Source organism: Python bivittatus, unplaced genomic scaffold (genome assembly GCF_059951505.1).
Source record: "Python bivittatus isolate LINGU-HERP-01145 unplaced genomic scaffold, Pbiv_v1 ctg000080_np1212, whole genome shotgun sequence".
Taxonomy (NCBI): domain Eukaryota; kingdom Metazoa; phylum Chordata; class Lepidosauria; order Squamata; family Pythonidae; genus Python; species Python bivittatus.
The window spans coordinates 41,990,528-42,018,009 of NW_028277035.1; the positions used below are offsets into that span (position 1 = coordinate 41,990,528).

The window sequence follows — 27,482 nt, forward strand, 5'->3', positions numbered from 1 at the left end:
CTGATACCATACCACTGAAGCCTGCCAGCTCCTGTCACCATTTCATTTAGCAGCCATCCTTCCATTACAATTTGTGCCAAGATTCAGGTACTAGTGTACCACTTCTCTACGATGCTTGACAACATATATTTAAAATGCATTAAAAATTTAAGGAATGTTTGACCAAGCTGCATACAACTTAATTCCAAGCAGAAAGTTACTTGAGACTCTCCTATATTCCTCACATTCTGTATTAAAGCATAAGTGACAACTTCACATGTGGACAATTCAACACACTACTTGACCGGCCTTACAAGGTGCTTGATTAACTAGGATAGAAGTTTCAAGATCTCCAAAACATATTTAGTTTGAGTAAAAAAAAAAAAAAAGAGAGAGAGAGAGAGAGAGAGAGATCAAGTCTTTTTGCTATCCAGAAACACTAAACATATAACAAGGAGCTCCTTGATATAACCAGAGATTAAAACATATGGTTTTTTTTATAAATATATGACAGTGCCAGCTAAGCTCATGCTTTTAATTAAAAAATCAACATTTGTCTCTACCAGCTTGGCATTCTCATCAGCCACATCTCAATAGGGAATTTCAAATCCTCCTCCCTTTTTTTATCAACTTTATTACTCAGCTCTGGATTTTATTCCCTAAAACTGTTATTCTGCAATCTTGTTCTGTTATCCCATCCCCTTTCCTCTTCCTCCCAAATCAATAATTTGTCCTAATGTTAGGGTTAAATGTAAAATACTTTAAAGTAAAAGGCTGATTGCTATTAAGTGGGTGATAGTTTGTATCTGTATTCCAAGTGTTATAACTAAACTTGATCTTGTGGAAACCACAGAATGGAAGCAGTGTAACCATTCCTGTTTTACTTTTCCACAAGAAATCTGCAGGTGAATTGACAATCATGCAGTCATGAACAAAATGCTAAGAAACAGGTGTTTTAAAACCATGGAAGCTCAAAACATGGCTTTCTACAGAAAAACACAATCTTGAAAGGAAAGAGCATTAACTCTTCAATGACTACAATTTGAAAATGGCTCAGTTATATGGGGTTTTTTTCAGACAGGTTTATACAATTACACTCATACAGGACACAGTGTCTCAGAACAGTGAGAGGCCCTCTTTAAATACAAGCTTATAAATTAATATCAACTAGTGCAGTTTTTAAGATTTGTTGTTTAAGGACTGGAAGTCATTCTGCTGTTAGTCCTTATTGACTGTATTTCAAAAGAATTTGTTTCACTAATTTTATTAAATGTTGGAATTGTCCAGTGTAACTAGCCCATTTCTTTCTTTTCTCCTCTATTGTAAGACAGCCATCAATAACAGGAAAAGATGTTTCGTGAGCATCAAAGACAACATTCTAAAACAAATTCAGCACTTTGACCTTTCTGGTTTGGTGTCAGAAAGCTACCAAAAACAAATGAAAGTTTAGAGTGAAACACTCAAAATCTGGTTTGTGACCATATGTGTGAATGCAATAAGCAAAAGAAAAAAGAAACTAAATCTCCCTCTGTTTGTAAAAAAAAAAAAAAACTGAATTCAGATGAAATCACATAACTTATTTAATAACGTTCAGAACATTAACCTGAAGTTGAACAGATCTGATTTTTAAAAATTAAAAATTATCAAGTTATCCTATAAAAACATGAAATCTCTTAATTTTTTACAACAATTGTTTACAATTGCACAACAATGCTGGGATTTAGAGGAGCAAAATGGTCTCCTTTAGCTCATTTTTCTGTATGTGTAGAGGTATGCAGGTTTTTACTTGAAACCACAATTGTAGGGCATTAAACATAAACGCAATTAAAATGCCATAGTGAAAATTAGACTGTATCAAAGGCAGAGCTTTTCCAATCACAAAATTATTTTCAAGCATTAAGTTTCTAAAGTAAGCATTTATCATCCATGGTACATCCGACTGCAAATCCACTGAGATTTAAGAGCTGCCCTTAAAATACTAACACAGGAATTGCAAAGGAGCATATAAATACTGGCTACATTAGCTAGCTACAATATTGCTTGGCTGGGGAGGGGAGTGTTGGTTGCTTTTCCTGGTTTGTTTTCTATTTCTTTTCGTTCATATAATTAAGGGGGGGGGAGAATTCTGTGATCTGAGAGCCTTCAGGGGAATCAGAAGCTGCCATTTATTTATTTTTCGGTAAACCGCTACCGTGTCTAAGGAGGGGGGAGGGGAGATAGGCAGGCAAAATTAATACCGTTTGCCCTAAAAGTAATTCCTCCCTGCGCGCGCGCGCGCACACACTGTAATCCGATCTCAGCTGCTTCTTGGCCCTCGCCCACCGAAGGGGCTTGGCGAGAGCCACGGTGATCCTGTACCTTTAAGACCGCGGTTGGTTCACCCCGCCCTGGCTCCTGGCCAATCTAAAACCGAGAACAGGAGGCGCTTCCCTAGCTACGCCAAAGGTCCGATTCAGCGAGGGCTTCTGCCTCAATTGAGCGGGTCGCTTAAGGCGATAAATCAATGCACATGGGGGGGGGGGTTTCTCCTTTAAGAGTCGACTTCAGCAATGATCCGCTAGGAGGAAAGCGTCGTTCCTCTCCGTCCGCCTCGCTGGACTTTTTCATTCACCGTCCGAGATTTTCAAGAGGCTGGGAATTTGGGCTGGGAAACCTCTGGATGGAACTGAGGGAAGGGGGACTCCTCCCTCCCTGGCAGAAGATGAGGCGGTTCTGAAAACTTTGGTTTTAAATTGTCAAACTCTGCCACTTCTCTTTTTCCCTCTCCATACCAGAGAGAATGGGGGTTTGGGTCCTACTCTAACCCCATTCCACTGTTAAGGCGCACAAATACTTGGGAATAATCTCTTTGAAACAAATTCTGCCTAAACCTGGCTAGAACCGAACAGGACGTGAGCTGAACGGGATGTAAGGGACGGAGGGAGAAGAGAAGAGACCAGCCGATCGAACTTCCCTTGGACTTTGTAGCGCGCGCGCGCCCGCGCTAATCTGGTTTGTGAACTTGCTGGATTTTCCAACAGGAAGAAGGCCGGGATGGACGGCCTGTCTCGGCGCATAAGAGGAGGCAACCTCCCGTGTTTTGATCTCCGCCTTTCCTCTCACCCCGACTACCCGACATCGGCCTGGCCCTCTCCTAGAGATCCCGGTGTAATCCAGACTTGCAGCCACCTAACTAAACCGACCGTTTCGCGGCTTCCACCATTCTCAAGCTTCTTCCAACTCGGCCTTTTCGGTTTCCAGCGCAAAACTCCCTAAACGCCTCCGCCTGCAAAGCCCCCGCCACGATCACCTCGGCCTTCCGCCACTTTGAACATTTCACAGGAAAACGAACGAACGCAGGACTTACTTGTTTTGTCATGGAGTCGATTAAACGGACATAAAAATCCTGTTCGGTTCTTATCCCTGGAAGCAGGAATGGGGAGGAGGGGGAGGGGAAAAAATGAAATAATTAAGCGTAGGAACGAAAGACAAAACTGAGAGAGCTCTTTCCTGAACTGAGACTCCCTTGCAGGTTACTTTGTGGTCCTGAAGTACGGGAGAAGGTCTTGAAAGCTGGAAATAATAATTACTACTATCATTCTCCCCATCATCTCAAATCTAATCGCAAATATATTTATTCAGAGAAAATAAATGCTCAAAAACAGATCGGCCCTGGGTCAGCTTTCTCGAGCCTTCCGCCCCCCTCCCATAAGTATCTCTCGTTTGACTGGTCCGAAAAAGAGGTGACCCCTTTGCCCCCACCACTCCCAGTGCACCCCAATCAACTGGGCGAAGGTGACAACTGTGCCTTTACTGCCAGTTTGGAGAGGGGAGAGAGACATTATTATCCAGGTGAAGGAGCGTTATGTTTTATTTGGATTTCTACAGAAGCAAAATATTGGGTCTGGCAAGACCAAATCTTGAAGGCGTCGTGGGACCATTTAGTTGTCGTGTTTCCTCTTTCTTTCTTTCTTTCTTTCTTTCTTTCTTTCTTTCTTTCTCTTTCTTTCTTTCTTTCTTTCTTTCTTTCTTTCTTTCTTTCTTTCTTTCTTTCTTTTTTTTTTTTGGCTGCCCAAGGCCGGGCGGCTACCTCTCGGGAAACTTCAGCGAGCCGCTGTCCGAGCAATCTCCTTTGACTAAAAAGCTATTCCGTCCTGCTGCCGCTTCTTAGGGACGACCGCCGGCGGAGAGTTTTTGCTCACCTCGTCCCTTGGCTAACGCATCCCGAGGCTGAGCCCGGTGGGGCGAGCCTCCCCGCCCCTTTCCGCTCCCTTCCAGGGGAAAACAGCCGTACTGAGCGAAGGAATTCCCTGGAGATTTAAAGCCGCCCCGAGCTGTCAAGCGCAGGCAGAACAAGGCTCACCGTTGCTGTAGAGGAGCTGCAGCCGGTAATGGATCCCGTTGTTGGTCTTTTCGCTGTTGGCTTCCTGAAGCGAAAGGACACACAAGTAATAGGAGCAGAAGCAGCAGCCATACCGGCAAGGCGCTCCTAAGGAGCCCGAAATCCCGGCCTCGTCGCGGGTTGCTACTTATTTCTTACGCCGCCCCCCCCCCCCCAATTGAGACACTACTCAAAGGGAGTTGAGCTGGAAGATTTCAACCAAACCTGCTCCGGGCCTGGATGCAAAGGACAGGAGCAGGTTGGAAAAGCGCCGGGAGGGAAACACCTAGAGATCGAGCCGAAAACAAGACAAAAGTTGGCAGATTGCTGGGCGGGGGGTCGGCTAAGCGTAAGTTTGAAAGGATTCCACAAAGGCCAGGCTCTCTTCTCTAGGATGGGCCCGGGCAGGGGGAGAGGGCTCCGAAGTGCAGGGAAATCTCCCAGCCGCGGACACACACGCGCAGAGGGCCCGTTCACACGCACACTTACTTTCTCCTTCTCCACGAAGCCCACGAAGGCGGTGCGCTCGATCTCTACGGGCTGCCCCTGCCGGTCGTACAAAGCCAGTACGAAGTGGAAGAAGTTCGATTTCCGCAAGTTGGAAGGCGGCTGCTTCTCGAAATGAGCCCGGGCCAGGCCTACCCCGCTGCGGCCAAAGAGACCGAGTTAGGCGCGCTTCGTCCCAGCCCCGCTATTCTCATAGCCGGGAGACCTCCCTTTCCCAAGCCCGAGCCGAGTCCGGCGAAGAGGTACCAGGCCTTTCCTAGCGTCAAGCGGGCTGCCGGATCCAAGAGCGGGGTCCTGGTCAGGTCACTAAGCCCCGGTCAATTTCAGGCCGGGGGGGCAAGGCCGCCCCCGCCTGCTCCCCAACCTCTACGGAAGAAGGGAGGCAGGTGATTCCCCTCAGGGGAGAAACGGAGCCATTCAGCCGTGTGGACCCTCCGCAGGAACCCATGGCTCCCGGAACCCCGAAGGAATCGCTGCCTTTCCAAACCGCGAAAATGGTCCCTGGAAACAAATCTGCGCGGAAGAGGCCTTTAGCTCTCGCTTCCTTTTCCAATCCCTTCACTGCAGCCCGAATTAGCGAGCTGAAATTGCCGGCTGCTCGTACTGCCCCGGGGGATGCTCCCGCTGCCTGCCCAAGGCCGCGCTTTCGCAAGTCGGGCCACTGCGGCCTCAGCTGTCACTAACTCCGCCCGGTGCCCGAAGAGGTCGCAGGAAGACCCTCTCGGACTCCAGCCCCGCTCTCGCTCGGGCGGGAAGCATCCCTGCAAAACGTATCCATAATTTCACGTCGGCTTCGTCCCCACACCACTTTCCCTTCCCGAGCAGAGGAGGCGGGGGACGGAAGGAGGGAGGGATCCAGCGGAGCAAGACCGGTGTCTTCGCGACCTGTCCAGGCGTCCCAGCCGCCCGGTTTAACCTGCGGCCCAGGCTGCAACCTCAGAGTACGGGAGTTTGGGAGTAAGCACCGCGCGGAGAGCAGCCGAACTTAGTTCCCTGGACTGCAAAGGGCTGGAAGGTTGAAAAGGTCCCGGGCGTACCTTTGTCAAAAGGTATCGCTGGAGGGAAGGGACAGCTTCGGGTGGACAAGCAAAAATATATACAGTAGACCATCCACGAACAAGCAGAGTTGTTGTGAAAGTGACAGGGATTGAAAGTGACGCGGATCGCTTTACCCATCGACACCATTTGTTAGGTGCAACTTAGAAAGAAGGGACAAGGTGAAAAATACGTACCCGTTCCGAATGGATAAATTAATCCGAGGTACGTGGATATGAGAGAGAGAGAGAGAGAGAGAGAGAGAGAGAGAGAGATGGGGAACAGCAAGCAGTAAATGGGCAGCCTAATTTTGCTTTTTAATGTGAGCATCGGAAACGTCAACATATTTTGGAGGGGGAAATGTGAAAGTTAGAAAGAAAGAAAGAAAGAAAGAAAGAAAGAAAGAAAGAAAGAAAGAAAGAAAGAAAGAAAGAAAGAAAGAACCTTGCAGATACCAATCGGAAATAATATAGACCACCTGGTTCGGCGGCTTCTCCGGTCCTAAGATTAAAAAGTCATTTGGGGTCAAGCTATCTCCGGGAGGCACTGCCCATCAGCTACAGACCTGAGGCTGGCTGGACCGCTGGATTTTCGAGCCGGGGAAGGAAGGGGAAGGGAGGGATGCTGCCGCGAGCCCTACCTACCTCTGCGCCGCCGTGTTTGCATCCAGGACGCCGGCTCCCTGCATCCAAGTCCTGACCGCGTTCATCCCCGCGCCCAGGGGCTCTTCCTTCATGCTGCTCCCAGTCCTCTGAATGCTTTCCTGAATCCCAAACATGAATTAAGGACAACCAAAACCCTCCCTTCTTCTTAAAAAAAAAAAAAAGTAGGAAAAGCAAGGAAAAACAAAAATGCAAAACACAGCCACAACGCAGTGTGTTGACAAGAAGAAAAGCGCCGGTCGGGGATTTCGTTTCGCTCCCCCTCTTTCTTTTTTCTTTGCTTGCTTTCTTTCTTTCTTTCTCTTTCTTTCTCCTTTCTTTCTTTCTTTCTTTCTTTCTTTCTTTCTTTCTTTCTTTCTCTGGAACGGCTGCTGAATCAAAGCAAATCAGAGAAAATCAAACACAGACATTGAAGGGATGGGGTGGGGGGAGAGAGGAGGGGAAAAAAATCCAAAGGGTTACAAAAATCTCCCCCCAGGGCCGGCTGCGGATGCTCTCGCGGCCGCCTGACAAGCTTGTTCTTTCGAGGGTGGGCGCGAGACACCGGGTGGCCTCTTCCTCCTCCTCCTCCTCCTCTTCCTCCTCCTCCTCCTTTTCTTTAAAAAAATCAGAATACGGTTTTTCTTCTTGGCTGGCTGGCCGGGATCGCGCAAGAGGTCGCAGGACGATGCCGGCGGCGTCCCTTCCGTGCTGAAGTCCCCCCCTTTTGGATTGCCGAAGAAAGAAGGCAGTTTAAGAAACAATAGGTTCAACCGGCGCTGCGGCGGCGGTGGCGGCGGCGGCGGCGGCGGCGGCGGCGGCGGCGGCGGCGGCGCCCTTGGCTACATCAAGTGTCATTTTCCAGTGACAAGAGAGCGGCAACTTTGCGATCTGTCCTCGGCGAATCTCCTCCTCTTGCAGGGCTTTCCCTCCGGCCAAAGACTGCTGCTCGTCCTTTCTCTCTCTCTGGCTTCTTCGCCTCCTCTCCTGCCTTCCTCCAACAGCGCAGGAAGCTCGCTGGCTGCTGGGGAGCCCGAGAGAGAGACGGGCAGAGGAAGACACGCGGCGCGCGTACGCCGGGAAAGGTAAGCGCACCCCCCTGGGTGGATGGAGATCCTCTTGGCTTCCTCCCCCCCCCGCTCCCTCCTCCCCGCTTAAATCGGAGTGATTTGCAGTCTTTCTCAATGGAATCTACTTCGACTATCCCCGCAGCTAAACACGAGCACACCAGCCCCAGTGGGCAGGGGGCGGCGCCCTGCGGGCCCGAGCCCGCCTCTGCCCACATTTGCATAGCGTCATAACTTCCTCGGCCGCTCCACGCCCACCAATCGCCGGCGAGGAAAGTCGAGCCGCCGCCGCCGCCGCCGCCGCGGCTGGTCCCAGGGACACGCCCCCCTCATTAGCATCTTCCAAGCCTCTCCGCCCCTTTCGCTGGGGAAGACCGGAGAAAGTTGCTGCTGAACGCGCAAGAGCCGCCGGTGCGCTCCGCGAGCCTGCAGGGAAACAGGAGGCGGGAGGCAGGCAGGGGATCGCGCGGGGACGAAGAGCGGAAGGGCAGCGATGCAGGCCGCCGGGCTGAGGTCGAGCAGGAGCCTCAGCCCACGTGCTGGAAAGGGAGCCGCCCGAGCTGCTGCGGCGGCGGCGGCGGCGGCTTTCGGGCGTTTCTTGTTCTCCACCGTGGGAGCAAAGCGAAGGAAAAAAGTTTTACCCGGCCATGCGGATCGGGCGCCTCGAGTTCTGCGACCGCGATCCAGAGCCGTAGCGAGTTCCGAGGCCGGAAAGACTCGCAAGAGAAAACGGGGGGGGGGGGGAGCCCTTGGAGCGCCCGGGCGGGCGGACAGAAGCCTCCCGAGGCTTCGGAGCGCCGAGGGTTTTGCTTGCCCGCGTCGGAAATTCGACCTGCACGCGCCCCTCCCCTGCGTCCTCAAAGACAGGGTCTTCCGATTGTGTAAAGATGATTAAGAATAACAGCAACAATGATAATAATAATCCCAACGAAACACGAAGCCTTTAATTAATTAAGGCGATTCAAGACGCACAGCTGTCGCCCACCAGGCCAGATTTCTTTTGCAGCGGGCAGAGAGACAACCCGTCCTTCCTTCCTGCAGCAGTGATCATTTCGTTTTCCCTGATCCGGAGATTAATGTGCTTTATTCTTAATTCGCCATCCGAGGAGGTCAGAAAGCATAGATGGGCAACGCCCTTCCCCTACTCATACTTTTTAGAGGGCGCTCTATGAACCTGCTAAAAACACCGGGTAGTTTTGTCGGTTAGGGAAAAACAACAACTCGGTACTTTGGGGTTATTGTTACACAGATATTGCAATACTTTTGATTTTTTTTAAATAGTAACATTCTCTTTCTTGTTTCCCAACCCACGTGGCATCCAATCTCCATGCAGAAAGTCGTTTTTTTGACACGGAATAGTTCTCAGTCTGAAAAGGATGATATTATTATTATTATTATTATTATTATTATTATTATTATTATTATTATTAATCCCTTGGTAGCTATCCCAGGAGAAGTGTCTTCTGTGCATGCACAGAAGAACGCTCAGACAACATGGGAAGATCCCAAAGTACAGCGCCAAGCCTCTGAAAGCTTTGAGCAGTGCATTTGTAGCCCACTGCAAAAGGCAGCTTTGCTTGGAACAGCTTCCATCCTGCCACGATACCTTTAACCCCATCAAACAACATCTGCCTATCCCAGGTCCTTGGGAAGAGCTCCATAAGTGGATAAAAATGCCAAAGCCAGTCTAAACATCTGGCTGATTGTGCGACCTACCATAATAATAATATGCTCCCCATCCTCTTCAGCAGTAACAAGGACGTGATTCCTCTAAAAATTAGCTTTTTTTCAGTCTTAGGCTGAATTTGTCCCTTTTTTCTGTCGCAGCGAAGTCGGAGGTGGGCGACTGGGCGTGGGGAGGGCTCTTCCCGCCAGAGAAGTATTTCCCCTCGGAAAAATCGATTCTGTGACCAGGGGACCGTCCTCCTGCCTGGGGCGAAACGGTCTAGTTGAAAAATAGAAATGAGATGGGTTGAAAACTAAACGCCCTGTTCTTGCTTGCTTGCTTGCTTTAAACAACGCGGGAAGAAAACATTAAAATCAACCCACTCCAAAATGGACCGATTTGCGAAATTCTGGGTACCAAAGTGTTTTGCTCTTTTCCAGGCTTCCTTTCTTTTCCGCAAACTCTCTCACGTCCCATTGCAACTCTCGTGTACTCTCTCGCACGCCGCAAAAACTTCCCGCGGGGCGCGTTCGAGTCCTGCCACCTGGAGCCTGCGCTCCCGTCACTCCACTTCACTTCACTTCGGGTCTCGCTCGCCAGGAGTCCGAATCTCCAGCACCTTTTTTGTTGACAGCTACTTGTCGTGGGATCTTACCCCTCCCCGCCCCAGACACACAAACTTTCTTTCCTTTTCTTTGTGTTTCCTAAAGAGCAGTGAAAAAGTGATAACAAAGCGGGGTGCTATACGTTCGGCCCGCGAGGTCATCCCTCTCAACAAGCTTTTTAATTTCGTCAGATAAATCAAGATAAATCCACAGATCGGCAGGAAATTGCCGTCAGAGCTGTTTCTTCTCCTTCCGAGTAAACCCGATTGGGATTGCGTTGCTGGAAGCGCTTTAGAAACGAGCAGGCTGGATGTACTTCAGTTATAGGATCGACGACGTGTATTTGTTTTTACTCTGATCCTAACATCCAGTAACCAGAGCCTGGCACAAAAATGACATCCTCTTAATTCAAGAGCCTAAAAATTTCTTTTAAATGGGTGAATTGAGAGGAGCTCCCAGGCTTTCCATTGAAAGAACCTCTTCTTATTTCTTCAAGTTTTATTAATTTCCAATAATATAATTTAAGGTGGGGGGAGGAACATTGTTGCCACTGACAGCCAGAAATCCAAGCCGTCAGAAATCCTTGGCAATCTACTATAGATCACTTAGAGATCTAACAGTAGAACCAAATCTGCCTTTTCTCTTTCTTGCTCTGTTAATTCTCATCACAGAGAAAAACCGGCATTGTGATGGAATAAACTATAATAACTTAATTTGGGACAGTTTATATTCTCTATCTATTCTGGGTGTGCAATATGTATACATCTGTACATGGTAACAACTGTACCGTTTATGTTTATACCGAAAGAAACAGGTGATCAAGGGAGGTGCACTAGTTGAGCTGTATTGTAACTTTAAAAGAATAACTGAGATTTTACTTCTCTCATAAAGTAGATGCACTTGGATATAAACTGACTTTTCACAAAGCAGATAAGGGACCGTTCACACAGATACGATTTTGCTGATTTCATCTGAGACTGAATCAAACCTTGGTGCTATTCAACATGTGCTTCTGTTTGCATGTATTTCAAGAGCAATGGTATACACATCCCCTTGCATCTAAAATCTTGTAAGTTAAAGATCTATAAATATAGCCTTCCGATTCATTTTTGTCATTTTGCCTGTAAAAGATGGAAGTGTGTAAATATCAGCCAAAGGTCTGGAGAAGAAGCACCAATTGGGCACATTGAAGATCACTGTCTATATAGATAATACCTAACTGATGTCATGGCATGTATATGGATTGTATTTTGTCTCTTTTGCAAATTGTGTGTATTTTATGTGCACTACCTAGTTCCCATAATAGTAGACAGTGATTACCCCCTTGGATCTATGCACATTCTCTAGTTAACTCACATTAATCACAGCACATGGAGAGCTTATTTCTCCAACAGTGTGGCAGTGTTCAAATCTGCCTGTAGCAGCATATGCCAACCTGTTAACCAATTCCATTTAGTTGAGCTCAACTTCTGATGACTTCACGGACACTTTCATGTACTTCTCTTGACAATAATATGGAAGTGGTTTGTCACTGCCTTCTTCCAGGCTGTCCCTGTCTAGTCTACTAACCCGGGGATTCTCCCAACCAAATACTAACCAGGTCCAGCCTGCTTAGCTTTTCAAAATTTGCCAAGGTCATTTAGGTGCTGCTCTTAATCATACTTGAACCACAGGTATGGCTATAGTTACTCGACTGTGAAGGAAAGGCACCTCATGGTTATTTTAAGACACTGACTCTGTCTCCTAAAGCTAGTGTGCAGTTGCTTGCAAAAATCCTTTCCACTTTTCCTTTGCAAATATTCCTCAAGCGCCTTCGGCATGCTTGGCAATTTGGAGGATATCATCCCATTTTTTAATGTTTTTATTAGACTTCCAATGATATTTCATTCCAACCAGATGGTATTTGGACTGTCCACATTGGACATGCAATGGTATTTAGTATTTGATAGTACTGAAATAGCCTTTCAGAAAGTTCAACTGTCAAAAAATACATTTCAAAACATCTGTTAGGAAATAGACAATTCTGAGAAATGTGCCTGCACAGGTCATATGGGACTTCATCTTTCTGCAGTAGCCGAATATTGCAGAGCAAGATTATTACTGGTGGGCAGATTACCCTAACCCTGTCCTTTTTATTGAAGCTCCCCCCCCCCCCCGCATTAGTCTACAAAGATTTCAGGGTTCCAAGGAAGAAAGCTTGAAAAATATAATAATGTAAGCTGCTGAATAATAATTCAATGTCTTACATGGGAAAAACACTCCTGTAATATATCAAATCTAATATTGACATGTAAAGGCATTCTAAAATCTGGCAGCATTTGATGGAAAACATGTCCTGCCATACTACAGATGAGATTTGCTCAATGTCATGCTCTAATCATTAGCTTTCGGGAATTAGCTGCTCTCATGAAGAGTTTGCCAAACTCAAAATAATTAGGGAGTGCCAATAATTTTAAAACATTCGCATTACAAATGAAAAAAAAAAATTCCATTCAAACTGGCCACTTGTGTTTTACTGTAATTTTATCTCTTAAGCTCATTCAAAAATCCAATGTTTCTCACTTCACTGGAACAGCTGTAGATTCTGAATATTTGAATGTTTTTAGTTCAGCTCCACTCTTTATATGTTATTTCTTGATTGTTACTTTCAAGGCTCTGCTCTCAAAATGAAAGAGGCCAAAGCAAGCCTGGTTGAGCCCTGGATGAAATACATATTCCCAGATGAATAGCTAATGTGCATATTGTTCATCCTCTTGCTACAGCCCCATGAAACCTTTCCCTCCCACCATATTTAATGGTATCATTTTCAGCCTCAGCCTTTCAATCCTGAGATATGCTTGACAATGAAAGGCAATTTGCACCTATCCCGGCGGTTTCTTTCCCAGGGCTCCACACGTGCCCACAGAAGGAGCAAGCGACTGACAAATGCCGCACTTGGATCAATGGTTGGCAGCTCCTGCTCTTCAGATCTATCCCTGTGGCCAAGGGAATAGTTCCTTGTCTTAATGCTGTTAGGGTGATCATACCACCAACTGCAGATTGTGCTCCACTCTGCCTTGCCGGGCAGTAGCATTACAACTTTGGTTTGCTTCCTGCTGATTTTCTTTCCCTGAATCAGTCTTTGGCTGACCAGAAAATGGAATTAAGTCCAAGAACTGATGTTCTCACATATATTCTTATCCTGATTGATTGATTGATTGATCAATCATATTTATATGGTCGCCCATCTTATTCTTACCTTCATTATCTTCATCAGTGTGCATTTAGAAATAGCTCTACATCTGTACTAAACAATGGGCAGTCGTACATTTTGCTCATGCTTGTGGCTACCTCTGCTGCAAGCGCATGATGTTACCTGGGTTGATGGAGTGCTCCCAACCTGGTGCCTCCTGGCTGTGTTGACTTCCATTTTCTCCAGCCAACATGAATGTGGACCATGCTGGCTGAGAATTCTTGAAATTCTGGTCCCAATATTCTGAACCTATATTGGCAAAGATTTAACTGATGGAATCCGGAATTAGGTTCTTCCATGGACACAATGAGTGCCTAAAAGCACAAGTCTCTGAATGAGAATTACTATGAAGCTGCTTGCTTCCTGAGTCGAAAGCACTGAAAGATTTAGGATGGGACAATCAGCAAAGCAACAGAGGAGAAAGGGAATCTATTTCTATGCTTCATCTGCCCTACAGCTGCCAAGTCAAGCGTATTTGTTTGTTTTAATATTTTTGCCTGTTTTTTTGTCACATGGATCAAAGCAGCTAGCGACATCATATAAAATATAACCATATGCCGAAAAGCTAGGAAATCTCTCAGTTACACATCCAGGCTTTGAAAAACCATCCAAATGTAAGTAATCATCACACCAAGATGATCTTATACTGGGATTTAAAGGCCTTTGCACTCTTTTTATTTGTAAAACTTAAATTACCTGTATCCAAGTTCTGAATGAGGGATTAGAATCTCAAAAGCAGTGTTTCCCAACCATGGCAACATGAAGACGTGTGGACTGAAACTCCCAGAATTCCTCAACCATCTTCAAGTTGTGGAGTTTGGAAAACATGCTCAAAAGAAATCTAAGATCACTTGGCAGGCAGAGGGAGGGGGAGACACATGCAGCCTGTGGGGTTTGCATTCCCCAGAGCTCTCTGAAATGATGACGCTGAAATTTGGGGGAAAATTTGCTTATTACTGATTTGATGTCTATCTTGTCTTTCCTCCAGTAGATCAGGAGTGCATACTCCCTCTTCCTGTTCTTACCACGACAACTACTCTGGGGTGGGGATGGGTGAGAAAGACCAACTGGCCCAAAGTTACATAATAGGCCTCCATAGCCAAAACAGAGATGGAATTTCCTCTGAAGAAAAATAATTGTGTGAGTACTTTGAAAGCATGAACACATTTACAAAGAACAAAGAAACACATTCCCCTCAAAAAATACAATTCCCTAAACACACCAGAAAGTTTGGCTGTACCCATTGTGTGATGTCATTGTGTTATTCACTGTTGCCTTGGATGCTAAAAATAATAATAAATTTCCCCCCTGTATCTGTCTGAATTAATGCCTTTCCCATTGCCAAGTACAAAGAGGCATGATGGTCAACATTGATAGATACACTAAGTCTCTTCTTAAAAGCAATTGTTCAGCATTCTAGAAACCATAGGGTTCCTTGGTTTCCATTCACCAAAGTCCAAGTGACCTTCCTTTCTGTCTCCCTACTAGCCCTCAGATCTGTGTTTGGACACTCTGACATGGCAGATGGGCTATATCAGGGGCTGGACAGGGCCATGCAGGAGGTAGGAGATCATTTAGACCTATGAAATAACCTAAATTATTTCCTTCCCATGTTCAATGTTCTTTTTAAAAGATAGAAATAGAACAAAAGGACATAGGGATCTTGTAAATTCATTTTTGCACCACTGGGTGAGAACCTTGAAGGTGTTTGGATATGTTGGGCTATTTCATTCTTGGAACACACTGATCTACACTGAAGATCACTCTGCCCACTGGATAAATAAAAATGAAGGGCAGCAATTTGATCTCTGTCACACAGATCATGATATGCCTGAGCACAGCAGAAAACTACTTGGCAATACAAGCATATCTAGAAGTTTGGATTCCCCCAAAAAATGTCAGTTTAGCAGGATCAGAAGGATCAAATCAGAGTAGGCATGCTGTTTCATGCTCTGCCTCTCCAATAGTTAATACAGAAGGAAGGGGAATTCCATACTTTCCAAGGTAGCTGGAAAATAATACCATTCCATTTCTAGGACCATCAATAGATAATGAGCCTGAGAATGAAGATCTGCCTGATGGTATAAAGTCACATCTAGAAAACCTTTTTCTCTAATCAAGAATTGAAGCTTCCTGAGTAGAAAACAAAACTTGAAAATAGCAAGAAGATAGTCCTTTTTCATTAGAGAACCTTGGCAGACTGTGTAGTGTATATTTCTGATCAATTAATGGGATCATATGATGCATTTTAGTTATTTGAAAAGTTATCAGTTGCCAAAAAGTGCAGAGTGATAATCAGTTAAAAAACCTTTTGATGTCTAGATATATGCCAGTAACTTTCAGTCCTTCGAAAGCTCCTCTAGAAAGCACTTGATATGTTTTTCATAAAATTATAAACTTATAATAATTCTTTATACACAGTTACTAGAACATACTGCATTCAGTGTTCACAGAAATAAGAAGGCATAGAATAAAGAACTTCATGATATGTTGGACATCAGTGGAAGATGATTTAACAACTATTATATTTTGTTTCATTTTTCTCTTTATTATTTTTGCACATCAAAATTTCAAAAGGAGCTTTTTGTATAAAGCTAAGCCTGCATTTGTATTGCGGGAGAAAAAAGATGCAGTCTGTATTAGCATTCCCCTAAATAACATGAAGATGGATCTTAGCATCTTCTGCAATATATTGTGGACAGGGACATCTGGGGGTGGGAGGGCCCAAAGGACCAGATGGCAATCATGATTGTGCAGGCCTTGTCCCTTTGTATGTGTGACACATGTACAAGGGACAGGGCTTAAACTGTGTGGTCATGGCCACCATCTCAATCTTTTAGATGCTCTCTACAGATGACTCTGATTGTGAGTTTAAACAAACAAACAACCCCCACCCCATTTGTATTAGGGGTATGATAGGGTGTCCACGTTAATTTAAGGACAGTTTCCTCAACCCAATCATCTATGTTTGCACAGCATACTTATGAAGGAATGGTTGGATGAAGGCTGCACTCAGGGAGATAAGCATTCCCTTAGCCCTCAACAGGAGCGTGGGAAGTTTAAGAAGATGAGACTGGCATCACCCTAAGGAATTCACAGTGTTTTGGCTTGCTAGCTTGGGAAGTTAGATTCAGTCTGGAGAGATTTCTGTATTGAGGTGGAAGCTAATAAACGCAACAGAACTGTACTGTCTCGTGGAGTTCTTTGGGCTGAACCTGACAATACTTCGCCATAAATCTACACAGGCTAGGTTCACATAATACACTAGGCTAAAATGGGATTGGCTAATTTATAGTTCAGTGCATGGTACAAACCCAACCCATTGAAAAGAAAATGGGCCTAGAGAGCTGTCCCCACAATATGGCACTTCTAGATCCTTTGCCAAGAGCCAGGGCAACAGCCAATGCTGCTCTCTACTCTGGCAGTGAAGGAGGAGAGGGTCCATCACAACTAACTTCCAGGCTTCCCTCCACCCACTCAGGAATGGAGAAGGTCAATGAGAGGCAGGGAAGAGAAAATTATAGGGTTAGTTTTTGTGCTAAAACATGACAGTGCTCTCATGTCAAAGTCCAAAGCAGTGATCTGCCTAGCATCAAACAAAGACATACACAAGGTTTATGCCTCACAGACTTAATGCAACTCTTCAAAATGCTCCTTCCTTTCATAAAGAGAGAAGAGTAGGAACATTATTCCCTCCCTCTGTTTCATGCAGAGATCACACAGAACATTCATCCTGGGAAAAGAGACAGATAAGCCACAATCAGTGGCTGGCATTCCTACTAACCTGGGGATTCCGCTAAGATATCCTACCACTCCCACTCCCGGGCCACAGTGATGAGCTTTCTGCATCATTCTGACCTCCCTTGTCTTTCCATGGACAGAACCAGATCCATGTTTCCACTTCGCACTTTGGGCACCTCCAACTCATAATTCCAATCCATGCTATTTCTGCATTTGTTTGAACATTCTGAAAAAAATGTTCTTTTCAAAGTATCTATTTCTGTGGGTATTAATTGTATTCAAACATGTTTGTTCTTTTAAATTACTGGTTTAAATAGACTTTCCAGAGGTTGTGTCTAACCAAGCTCCTGAACTCTCCCCTTGGAGATAATCAGCTCACACCCTTGAGTAAGGCTTTTCGGAATGAGACTGGATTATAAATGGCTGCTCCCTTTTGGAAATAATTTTATTTGCTGTGGTTAAATTATTTTATGGTTGCTATACTTTTAATATGTTCTGTTCTCTGAAGTTTTAGGTTTTGTTTATTACTTGCTTGGGCAATTTCTTTCTATCCAACTGGATGACCAAGGTAGCTACCAAGAACAAAGAGAAGAGTAAAAATATTTTATTTATTCCAAAACTATTAAGAAGTCCTGGTTGATGAAGCAAGTCTTAATTCTTTTTCTCAGAGGGTGGGGTGGGGGTATGGAGACCAAACACAATTCCTGAGAGAGTATATTTCATAAAAGGAGAAAAATGTAAAATTAGATAATCTCCCATAGGCCTACAAATGGCTTCTAAATCAGAGATACTCTTACAAAGATCTCTCTTGAGCATCTTAATTCAGAGCTGGCATGAAGTAGTGGTTAAGAGTAGAATGAGGAAGACCCAGATTCAAGTCCACCTTAGTTATAAAAGCTCATTGGGTGACTTCGGGCAGTCACTCTCTCAGCTCAACCTGCCTCCCAGGACATTGTCATGAGAAAAAAATGGGAGGAGACAGTGCTGTGTATTGTATGCCGTCTTGGCCTCCTGGAGAAAATGCAGACTATACATTTAGCAAATGTATAGGGGTAGTTCCTCCTTAGATAGCCAGATCTTAAGTTGTCTGAGGCTTGAAATATTAGCATCAGGTTTCCCAGAAAACATCTGGCAATTAATACAGATTTTTTCAATACAGGCATGCTATTGGTCCTTGATGTTGATAGTTGTTTTTAAAAATTATGATGTTAAGTGATAATACTAGCTAACTTTGACTTGGTGAGAAAAGATGTGGTACAACCATTCTTAATGAAGAAATGTGTGGATAAATGAGATCCGCCCTAAGTGAAAGTTAGAGGAGTTCAGTTACATATCCCTGAACTAGCAACCAATTGTCTAGATTGGAAGCAAGGAAGAAGTGTTTACTACCATTTATTTTAGGGGCACAGGAAGGCCAGATTTGCAAGAAATAGGAGGAAATATATTTTAATTAATTTACTAATTTAATTCTTATCCTATATTGGGAATATAACTCCATAGTTGGGAAAAGCAACAGTTGCAGAGACTCTGGATTAAAGAAGAGCTGATGTCAGAATCCTAGGTCAGAATCCTATCCTTGACCTTAGAGAAGAAATCTGAGGACCTTTACGGCTCCTGGGAAGCTGTTCCAGGGTAAGTTTACCAGATACCTGAACAGGCAAAGGAGGACACAGGACATTGGAAAGGAGAAAAAAGGGGGCGGGGGGGGGAAGGAGGACACACAAACGGTTTAACTTTCTTAACGGCATCCATGACAAAAATTACAGTGAAAAACTGCAAAAAAAAAAAAAAAAAAAGGACGTAGGCCTACCTGTATATGTACTTACTTTTTCTAGCATCAGAAAGAGTGGTTTTTCAGTTGCACTATTTTTCCAACAAATCTTTATTTTCAAGAACATATACTAGTGATAATATAAAATTACACTTTTCAGATTTCACCATAGACATGTATGACAAGTCATGATCTAGAGAGTACAGTGAACATAGATTTGAAGGGGCTGGATTGAAGCAGATTGCTGGAATCAGGAAAATAAATTAAATAATGAAAATCTAGGCTGATGAGTCTGTCGATGGCGAAGTAGACAATTTACAAGTTCACAATACAAAGACGCTTAAAAAGTCAGACAATATTTGATTTTAAGGCTATGCCTGCCGGATGGAGGACATGAGGCAAAAAGGAGGACATGTCCTCCTTTAGCCAGACATCTGGTAACCCCAAAGACGCAGTGTTATGGTTCCTGGGAACACAGTCCTTGAAGGCATTGCACATTCTAGAATTTCCTTCCATGGAGAGAAAAGAAACCCAGCCACCATGTGGAGGAGCATTCATGACCAGAAGGAGCAGAAATCTATGGCAGTGACTATGATGGCAGCAAAGGCAAAAGGAGGCATTCCAGAATCATGACTGATCATATGCAAAGCCTCCCTGTTTCCTGAAGAAGGGCATAGCTATCCTATGTGGACATAAGCACTTTTCCTATCATTTGAGTCAATAGGCAGGATTTTTTTTAAAGACCATACTAGCAGCAGCAACATTAACGAAAGGAAAAGACCCACAAATTAGTCTACCTTTTCCACCCATAGTTTGTTCTGCTCACTGCAATTCTGCATTGATTTTGGACCAAATCCCATTTGAATTCACTTGGGCTTATATCAGAATAAATATTCATAGGATTACACTGCTAAGCTACTGAGAACTAAATCTCAAAATTCAGAAAACTACCCAGTTCATAAGACAGTTAGATCTAAAGAGATACAGATAAAGTGATTTTATTCTGGAATTTGCACAAAACAACCTCCCCCAAATCCAGATCACATTCTAGAAATGTCCCTAGTTTCTCTGGATCTTGGGACATGAAACTCTGCTGACTTATCTTGAAAAGTGGGATGCTAGATCCCATCTATCATTCACGTTTGCTTTGAACTTTGCATTGCGGCAGATTAAGGCACCTTCATAGGAGGATTCTGCTTCAGTCTGAAAGCACCCCACAAACTACGTGTTCCCGTAACATTAGCAGCATCAGAGACCTGAACTGATTTATCTCTAGTTTAGCTGCCGTGCACTTGGAGTGCGTGTAAAATTCATCCCCTGTCTCTCTCCCTCCCCTCTGGGGAGCGTTGAAGGAGTCCAGCATTCAGGATGAGGCACTCCTTTTTGTCCCTTGTTCTCAGCATGTTGTGTTGGCATAATGAAGACAGTCCTAACAGGCATCTTTAGACTGCTTCTCCAGGTCTGAGGAGTGAAAACAGTGGCAAAGAAAGAGAAGGGCTCTTCCTATAGAAGCAGCACACTTACATTTCACCTTTTAACAGATTTCAGCACAGAAATAAGAACTGCCCCCGTGATGTTTTATTTGGCAATAAATTTGAATTAATCTGTTTGATGCAAAGGTGGTTATATAAAGCAGTAAAAGTTCCTGTGTAAAAGACATGTTGGAATTTGTGGAATGCTAAAGATTTGGCATTACTCACCATGGAATGGTGAAATTGACAGAACTTGCTGAGACCAACAAACTAACTTCTTTGATTAGAGAAATGACAATATCTACATTTATTGGTGACTGGAGACCCTTTACGGGCTTTTTGCATAAAAATGAAAAAAAAATGAACCTGTGATTTATGAATTTGATGAGTGGACAGGATAGATTATAGAAACGAGACTCATAATGTAACATTAGAGAGAGAGGTTAAAATAATGAAGTTTTACTTGTACTTAAAATTGCTGTAAAGAATATCAGAAGCTACTTCTTTATATCTTTCTTTATATCTCTTTTTTACTATTTTCTCCTATTTTCTTTTCTTCTTGCACTTTTAGTTTTTTTGGTTATTTCTTTCTTTTTCATTTTGCATGTTCTAATTTCGTTTGTATTAGTTCTTACTATTGCTCTCAAAACGTTTGATTATAGTACTGTGCAAAAGTTTTAGGCAGGTGTGAAAAAATGCTGTAAAATAAGAATGCTTTCAAAAATATATATATTGTAATTGTTTATGTTTAGCAATTTACAAAGTGCAAAGTGAGCAAACAGAAGAGAAATCCAAATCAAATCAATATTTGGTGTGACCACCCTTTGCCTTTAAAACAGCACCAATTCTTCTAGGTATACTTGCACACAGTTTTTGAAGGAACTCGGCGGGTAGGTTGTTCCAAACACCTTGGAGAACTAACTGCGGATCTCCTGTGGATGTAGGCTGCCTCAAATCCTTCTGTCTCTTCATATAATCCCAGACAGACTCGATGATGTTGAGATCAGGGCTCTGTGGGGGCCAAACCATCACTTCTAGGACTCCTTGTTCTTCTTTACACAGAAGATCGTTCTTAATGACATTGGCTGTATGTTTGGGGTCGTTGTCCTGCTGCAGAATAAATTTGGGGCCAATCACATGCCTCCCTGATGGTATGGCATGATGGATAAGTATCTGCCTGTATTTCTCAGCATTGAGGACACCATTGATCCTGACCAAATCTCCAACTCCATTTGCAGAAATGTAGCCCCAAACAAATGCAAGGAACCTCCACCATGCTTCACTGTTGCCTGCAGACACTCATTATTTTACCACTCTCTAGCCCTTTGGCAAACAAACTGCCTCCTGCTACGGCCAATATTTCAAATTTTGACTCATTAGTCCAGAGCACCTGCTGCCATTTTTCTGCACCCCAGTTCCTATGTTTTCATGCATAGTTGAGTCGCTTAGCCTTGTTTCCACGTTGGAGGTATGGCTTTTTGGCTGCAATTCATCCATGAAGACCACTTCTGGCCAGATTTCTCCAAACAGTAGATGGGTGTACCAGGGTCCCACTGGTTTCCACCAGTTTTGTGCTGATGGCACTGCTGGACATCTTCCGATGTCAAAGTGTCTTCCATCTGCTGCATTAAGTTTCCTTGGCCAACCACTGCGTCTGTGGTCCTCAATGTTGCCCATTTCTTTGTGCTTCTTCAAAAGAGCTTGAACAGCACATCTTGAAACCCCAGTCTGCTTTGAAATTTTTGCCTGGGAGAGACCTTGCTGATGCAGTCTAACTACCTTGTGTCTTGTTGCTGTGCTCAGTCTTGCCATGGTGTATGACCTGTGACATGAAACTGTCTTCCACAACCTCACCTTAGTAGCAGAGCTTGGCTGTTTCTCACTCAGTTTTAAGCCTCCTACACAGCTGTTTCTGTTTCAGTTAATGACTGTGTTTCAACCTACATATGAAATTGATGATCATTAGGACCTGCTTGGTATAATTGGTTAATCGTACACCTGACTCTAATCCTACAAGATCCCTGACTTTGTGCAAGTGTACAAAGTGTCCAAGTGTAAGAATTGATGCTGGTTTGAAGCCAAAAGGTAGTCACACCAAATCTTTATTTGATTTAGATTTCTCCTCTGTTTGCTCACTTTGCATTTTTTAAATTGATAAACATAAACAATTACAATATATATTTTTGAAAGCATTCTTACTTTACAGCATTTTTCACACCTGCCTATAACTTTTGCACAGTATGTATGTGTGTGTGTATGTATATGAATGAATTTGTGGAATGCTAACTCAGGTATGTGGGGCACTAAAAAAAATACTTGTAAGAAGCAAACATACTTTGCTTTTTATTTTTAATAAAGCCTTCACCCACACAGCTGTACTCATTGCAACTTTTCCCAGGGTGGGTATGTGCATGGGTCTTTATCAACTTATGCTTTAAAGGAACTGAAGCTGTGTTGCTTCTGGCAGCCTCCCTCCCAGGAGGCCCAGTTGCAGATTGCAGGCTTTATTCTGTAGCAATTGTTGCATAAAATAAAATATCTTTGCCATCAGGCTTTGTCATATACAAGGAGGAACTGGAAGCAGGCACTTAGAAACACTGAAGCAATAATTCTATCCACATTTCTCTTGGATAAACTTCTGAGTATAACTGAAGAGAATTGGGACCAGGATATCTATTGGATCAACTTCTTTATGTATCTACCTGACAATTAAGATTAAACAGGAAGTCTGTCTTGGATGTGACATGTTTGCTAGATATTTGCTACATGGCAGTGTTTCTCAACCTTGGCAACTTTAAGATGTGTGAACTTCAACTCCAGCCAGCAGGGAGTTGAAGTCCACACATCTTAAAGTTGCCAAGGTTGAGAAACATCGCAAAATCCCAACCTAAGAAAAGGTAGTCTTCAATATCAGCACCTTTGATGGTACAATTCAGTTCAGTGCAGTTGATTGACGTTGAGGTGAGCTTCCCTTTATATCTCCTGAGGACATATCATCCATTGGGCCCTTGGCATGAAGTCAGTTATTTATTGAGTTATCAAATTTATATAGCCACCTATCTCCCTAATGTAACTCTGGGCGGCATACAATAAAACAATTAAAAGAAATCTTAACCATTAAAACAATAGTACAATATAAATAAGACCACGTGAGAATGCACCAAAATCTCACGCACAATGTAACCATCTCATGGGCTCCTCATTACCATCGGATTCCCAAGCCTGCTAAAAAAACATGTTTTAAGGGATTTCTGTAAGGCCAATAGGGTCGGAGCTAATCTCACCTGAGGGTGGGTGGGATGATGTTCCAGAGGGCAGATGCTATGGCAGAAAAGGCTCATCTCCTGGATCCCATCAAATGGAACTCTTTAGTACACAGGACCCATAACATGCCCCTCCTGCCAGACATGATGGGACAGATAGATGTAACCGGGGAGAGGCAGTCCCTCAAACAGTCATGCTGCTCCATCATTCAATGAATCTCTGCTGTTGCTGCTGGGGTCCTGTTTCATACTTCGGGAAACAGAGTGTTTCATTGGTGTGTTTTATTACATGGTCCTTTGGGATTTCTTTTAATGGAAAGTCCAATTCTAATCCAGCACCTTAATTGCTACCCCACATAATGGTTATATTATGGGTGCACGCATTTTAGAAACATCTGTTCACAGAAAGGTGTTGGTGGGGGGAAGTGCTTGGAAAAATAACTAAAAAAGATACATACAAAATGTATGTGTTACCAAAAAAGTCTTACAAAAGTTCATGAGAATATTTTAATATGTATTAAGTTAAGAACTTGAGCAAAAGTGAACTTGACAGGGTCATCCATCCTAGCAGAGATGAAGATTTATTTGGCACTCTGACATCAAAACACTTGGCAACACATTGGGTATCATCCTACTCCCTGTCCTGTAACTAATCCAAGTAAAATAAAACAATGGTCAATCTGGTTGCACAGTTTGGTTGATATAAAACAGGAATGGATTTCAGGAGCACCATTTAGGAAAGGGAACGGGGAGATGGGTGAGATCATGTTTCACACCATCTGGGATTGGCTGTGATAGGAAGACACATCATACAGCATTTTGCTGATGCTAAGCAAGTGTAAGTTTGATCAACACCTGGATGAAAGGCAGATTGGGGATCTTGGCTTTCATGAAACAATAAAGGCAGAATACGAATGACAATCTTCTAAAAAGCCTTCCTATTTCTGATAGCTCACTGGCTCACACAAAGTGACCAGGGTTGTTGTAGCCAATTGACTGGGCCATTGTCTTTATAGGTGCCAGGCTGAAAGTACAACTGCTTACACAAATAAGGGCATCTGTCTGACATCCATCGAGTCACTGGTTTAGCTTTTAGAAATAAAACAACACATTTTTGTTTGAACAATATCACCCAATAGCTGTTACCAAAAATTAAGGAAAACAACAGTGGATTAAAAATAATAAACCAACCAGTTTAAAACACACAGAAAGGCAGATTCATCCCTGTAGCTAGGAATGTTAGAACGCACCCTCTGAGTGAGAATTTCCACAACCCATGTTGAAAGGAAATCAGGAAAAAAAAATTAATCTCTCATACCTCACAGAGTTGTTATTGAGGCAGAATATGAGGCTTGGTGGATTAGGCCGTTCTGCATCCTGTTTTTCAGGGTGGCCTAGCAGATGCCAACAGGAAGCCCACAAACAGGAGAGCATAAACACAACCCATCATGCTATCCCCTTCACAGTATGCAAATTGCTGAAAAAGGGAAAGCAATAGTAAGCCAAAGAAATTAAAAGCATGAAGCAACAAAAGAAAAGCAACTGCAATTAAAGCTAGTTTACGACAGTGTAATTCACTATATCTTTCTATAACCTTTCTAATTTTGCTTCCATTACCTCTATACACCACTTCATAGACTGCCTCTTGTTCTTTAAGCTTCTTGGCATTCTCTTTTTAAGGATTTCACCAACTCCATCCAGCCACAACTTCCTCAATCTTCCCCTTCTCAAATCATTCCCTCCTCACATATATTTATTTTGCAGCTTGATCCTCCTCATTTGTTCTTTCTATATGACCAAACCACCTTAATGTACCTCTTTCATACTGATCTCTCACTTCTGTATTCAAACCACATTTATTCAGCATTCTAGTCCCTCCAGTTTCTTGTTTTATTACACACTTCTTAAGTACTCCATTCTTACTGTCTCCAACTTACATTTATGTTTCTACTGACATACTCAATTTACACTTCTATACAACAAAATGGATGAAATATATTCTTATACACATCTACTTTTCCTCTTTCAGAAACATTCATTCCTAAAGCAGACCATATGCTACCCATTATCTTTATAACAGCATTTGCACTTCTCCACTTTCCCAATTATAGTACACATTCTACCAAGGTAAACAAAGTCATTTATTGGTCTACATGTTCACTATTTATATATAACTTGCAACTGTTTGCCTGATTTTCCTGTTGAACACAACTGCCTAGGTCTATGATACATTAATTTTCAGATCCATACATCTTGTTGCATCATACTTGCTATGTAACATTTACTGCAAATAATTTGGGTTCAGCCAACAACATGGCAACATCTGCATACAAAGTACAAGATGTTCATGCCCCCAAGCAATGCACCTCTAACCTTACCCCTTTTGTCCCTTCTTTCTTCATCTCTTTGTAAAGACCTACCTCTGACACTACTATATAATGATCTGTCCCATAGCCAGAATCCCAGCCCTCACCATAAACAATGAAATCAATTGTGCTTTTTCATCCATTCTTTTTCCATGTATATATAAGAATAGTCTTATGCTTAAATACATATTTGGGGAGGAGGGAAACCCAGGCTTTTTCTAAGCAGATACTCATTAAATAGTCACGAATCTCATTCATGACCCAATAACCTTTTCTGCACCCTATCCCCTGAGTGCCACACATCCATTCAACAGAACATAACAGAATAGCATTTTTTCCCCCTTAGACCACAGAATGTTATACATTTCTCCCCCCAAACTCATCTCTGGTTCTTTCATTATCACCATTCACTGAAGTGTAACACATAACTATCACCAACCTACAGATTCTTATTTTCTTATGCACCTACAACAAGCTGGATGATACTAATTAATACATTCTGGCATATGTTATAGTATTTTTGTTCATAATTAAAGCCACACCATTATATATCAATTTCATTCTATAAGTTCAGACTACTTTCATTCAGATCTATTACATCCTTCCCATTTCACTTAGGTTCAGAGACCCATAACATTTCTTTCTTTCTTTCTTTCTTTCTTTCTTTCTTTCTTTCTTTCTTTCTTTCTTTCTTTCTTTCTTTCTTTCTTTCTTTCTTTCTTTCTCTCTCTCTCTCTCTCTCTCTCATTTTTCATTTCATTTCTTAATTCATAGTTTTTATTAATTACCCCTCTTACATTCCAAGTCACAATCTTCCATATGCCATGATCATCACCATATGGGTTTATAGATATTGATCTCTGCTACCCATAATGCCTTTGGTCAATCAAGGCTTTTATATTACCCTTTTTAGTAATACTGAGAAAGTATAGTCTATGTTTCAGCCAGCTGTATTCATGCCATATTCCCTGTGTACCTTAAGGATGATACCAATAAATTCTGACACATTTGAGCCAACATATCACAAGCACAACCAAAGCCCAGTTTTGCCCCAATCATTTTTAAATGTAGTTGCCAGTCCTGAAATTCTAGGGGAAGACCAGGAGAGAACAAAATCTTTTCAACTCCAGGACATGAATCACCAAATTTAGATTGTTGAAGCTGTTCTTATCTCAGTGGAAGAAATCTGAGCATATATATTCAGTCTTCCCCTGAAATCACTCTGATCTGGGCTGGATACTTCTGTATAATCTAGAGACATCATAATACTGCAGCATTGTATGAAAAGAGGCTTTGGGATTAAAATCCTCAATTCTAGGGTAATCTTTCTTCTGAAAGGTAAGTCATCAGCTTGTAGATTAAATTGCCACCAGCCATTTCCCTGTTTATAAAACAACAGGCTATGTCTGTCAGTAGGACCTGGCCAAGTGATTTTGCCTGTGCCTTCATGAGTATGTCCAAAAACTGGCCATACTTACAGCTGATTTTTGCTTCAAGCATACAATATTCTCTATGGCCCCTGAAATCAGTAATCTGTTTTAGGACAACAGTGGAAACCTCTTTGTGGTCAAGGGCCCCACTTGATATATGAGTCAGGGGACTGAAGGCCACAAATAGGTGAGGCCACATCATACAGGTGGGAGGAACTGGGTTTGGAGGAGGAACTGGGACTTTTAACCTCTTTTAGAACTATTCTATGTTGATTCCATCTGAGTCTCACCTCAGAATTGCAGGAAATGGTGCTTTCAGTTCTTAGGGACTGCTGAAAGAGGACCCA

General features: G+C 43.2%; 1 protein-coding gene across 6 annotated transcripts in view; it reads right to left on the minus strand.

The window, feature by feature from the left end:
* The window catches only part of EBF1 (EBF transcription factor 1), a 353,955-nt gene extending 346,216 nt beyond the window's left edge, over nucleotides 1–7,739 (minus strand). The window contains exons 1-4 of one of the 6 annotated variants that reach the window (XM_088133897.1): nucleotides 6,526–7,734; nucleotides 4,829–4,985; nucleotides 4,322–4,385; nucleotides 3,326–3,381 (exon numbers count right to left, since the gene is read on the minus strand). In XM_088133897.1, the coding sequence (XP_087990023.1) occupies nucleotides 3,326–3,381; nucleotides 4,322–4,385; nucleotides 4,829–4,985; nucleotides 6,526–6,659 (411 nt within the window). In that variant the 5' untranslated portion in view covers nucleotides 6,660–7,734. Of the gene's footprint in view, nucleotides 1–3,325; nucleotides 3,382–4,321; nucleotides 4,386–4,828; nucleotides 4,986–6,525 lie in introns of all 6 variants that reach the window. The other 5 variants (XM_088133895.1, XM_088133896.1, XM_088133900.1 and 2 more) reach the window with 5 other exon arrangements.
* Nucleotides 7,740–27,482: the final 19,743 nt, after the last annotated feature.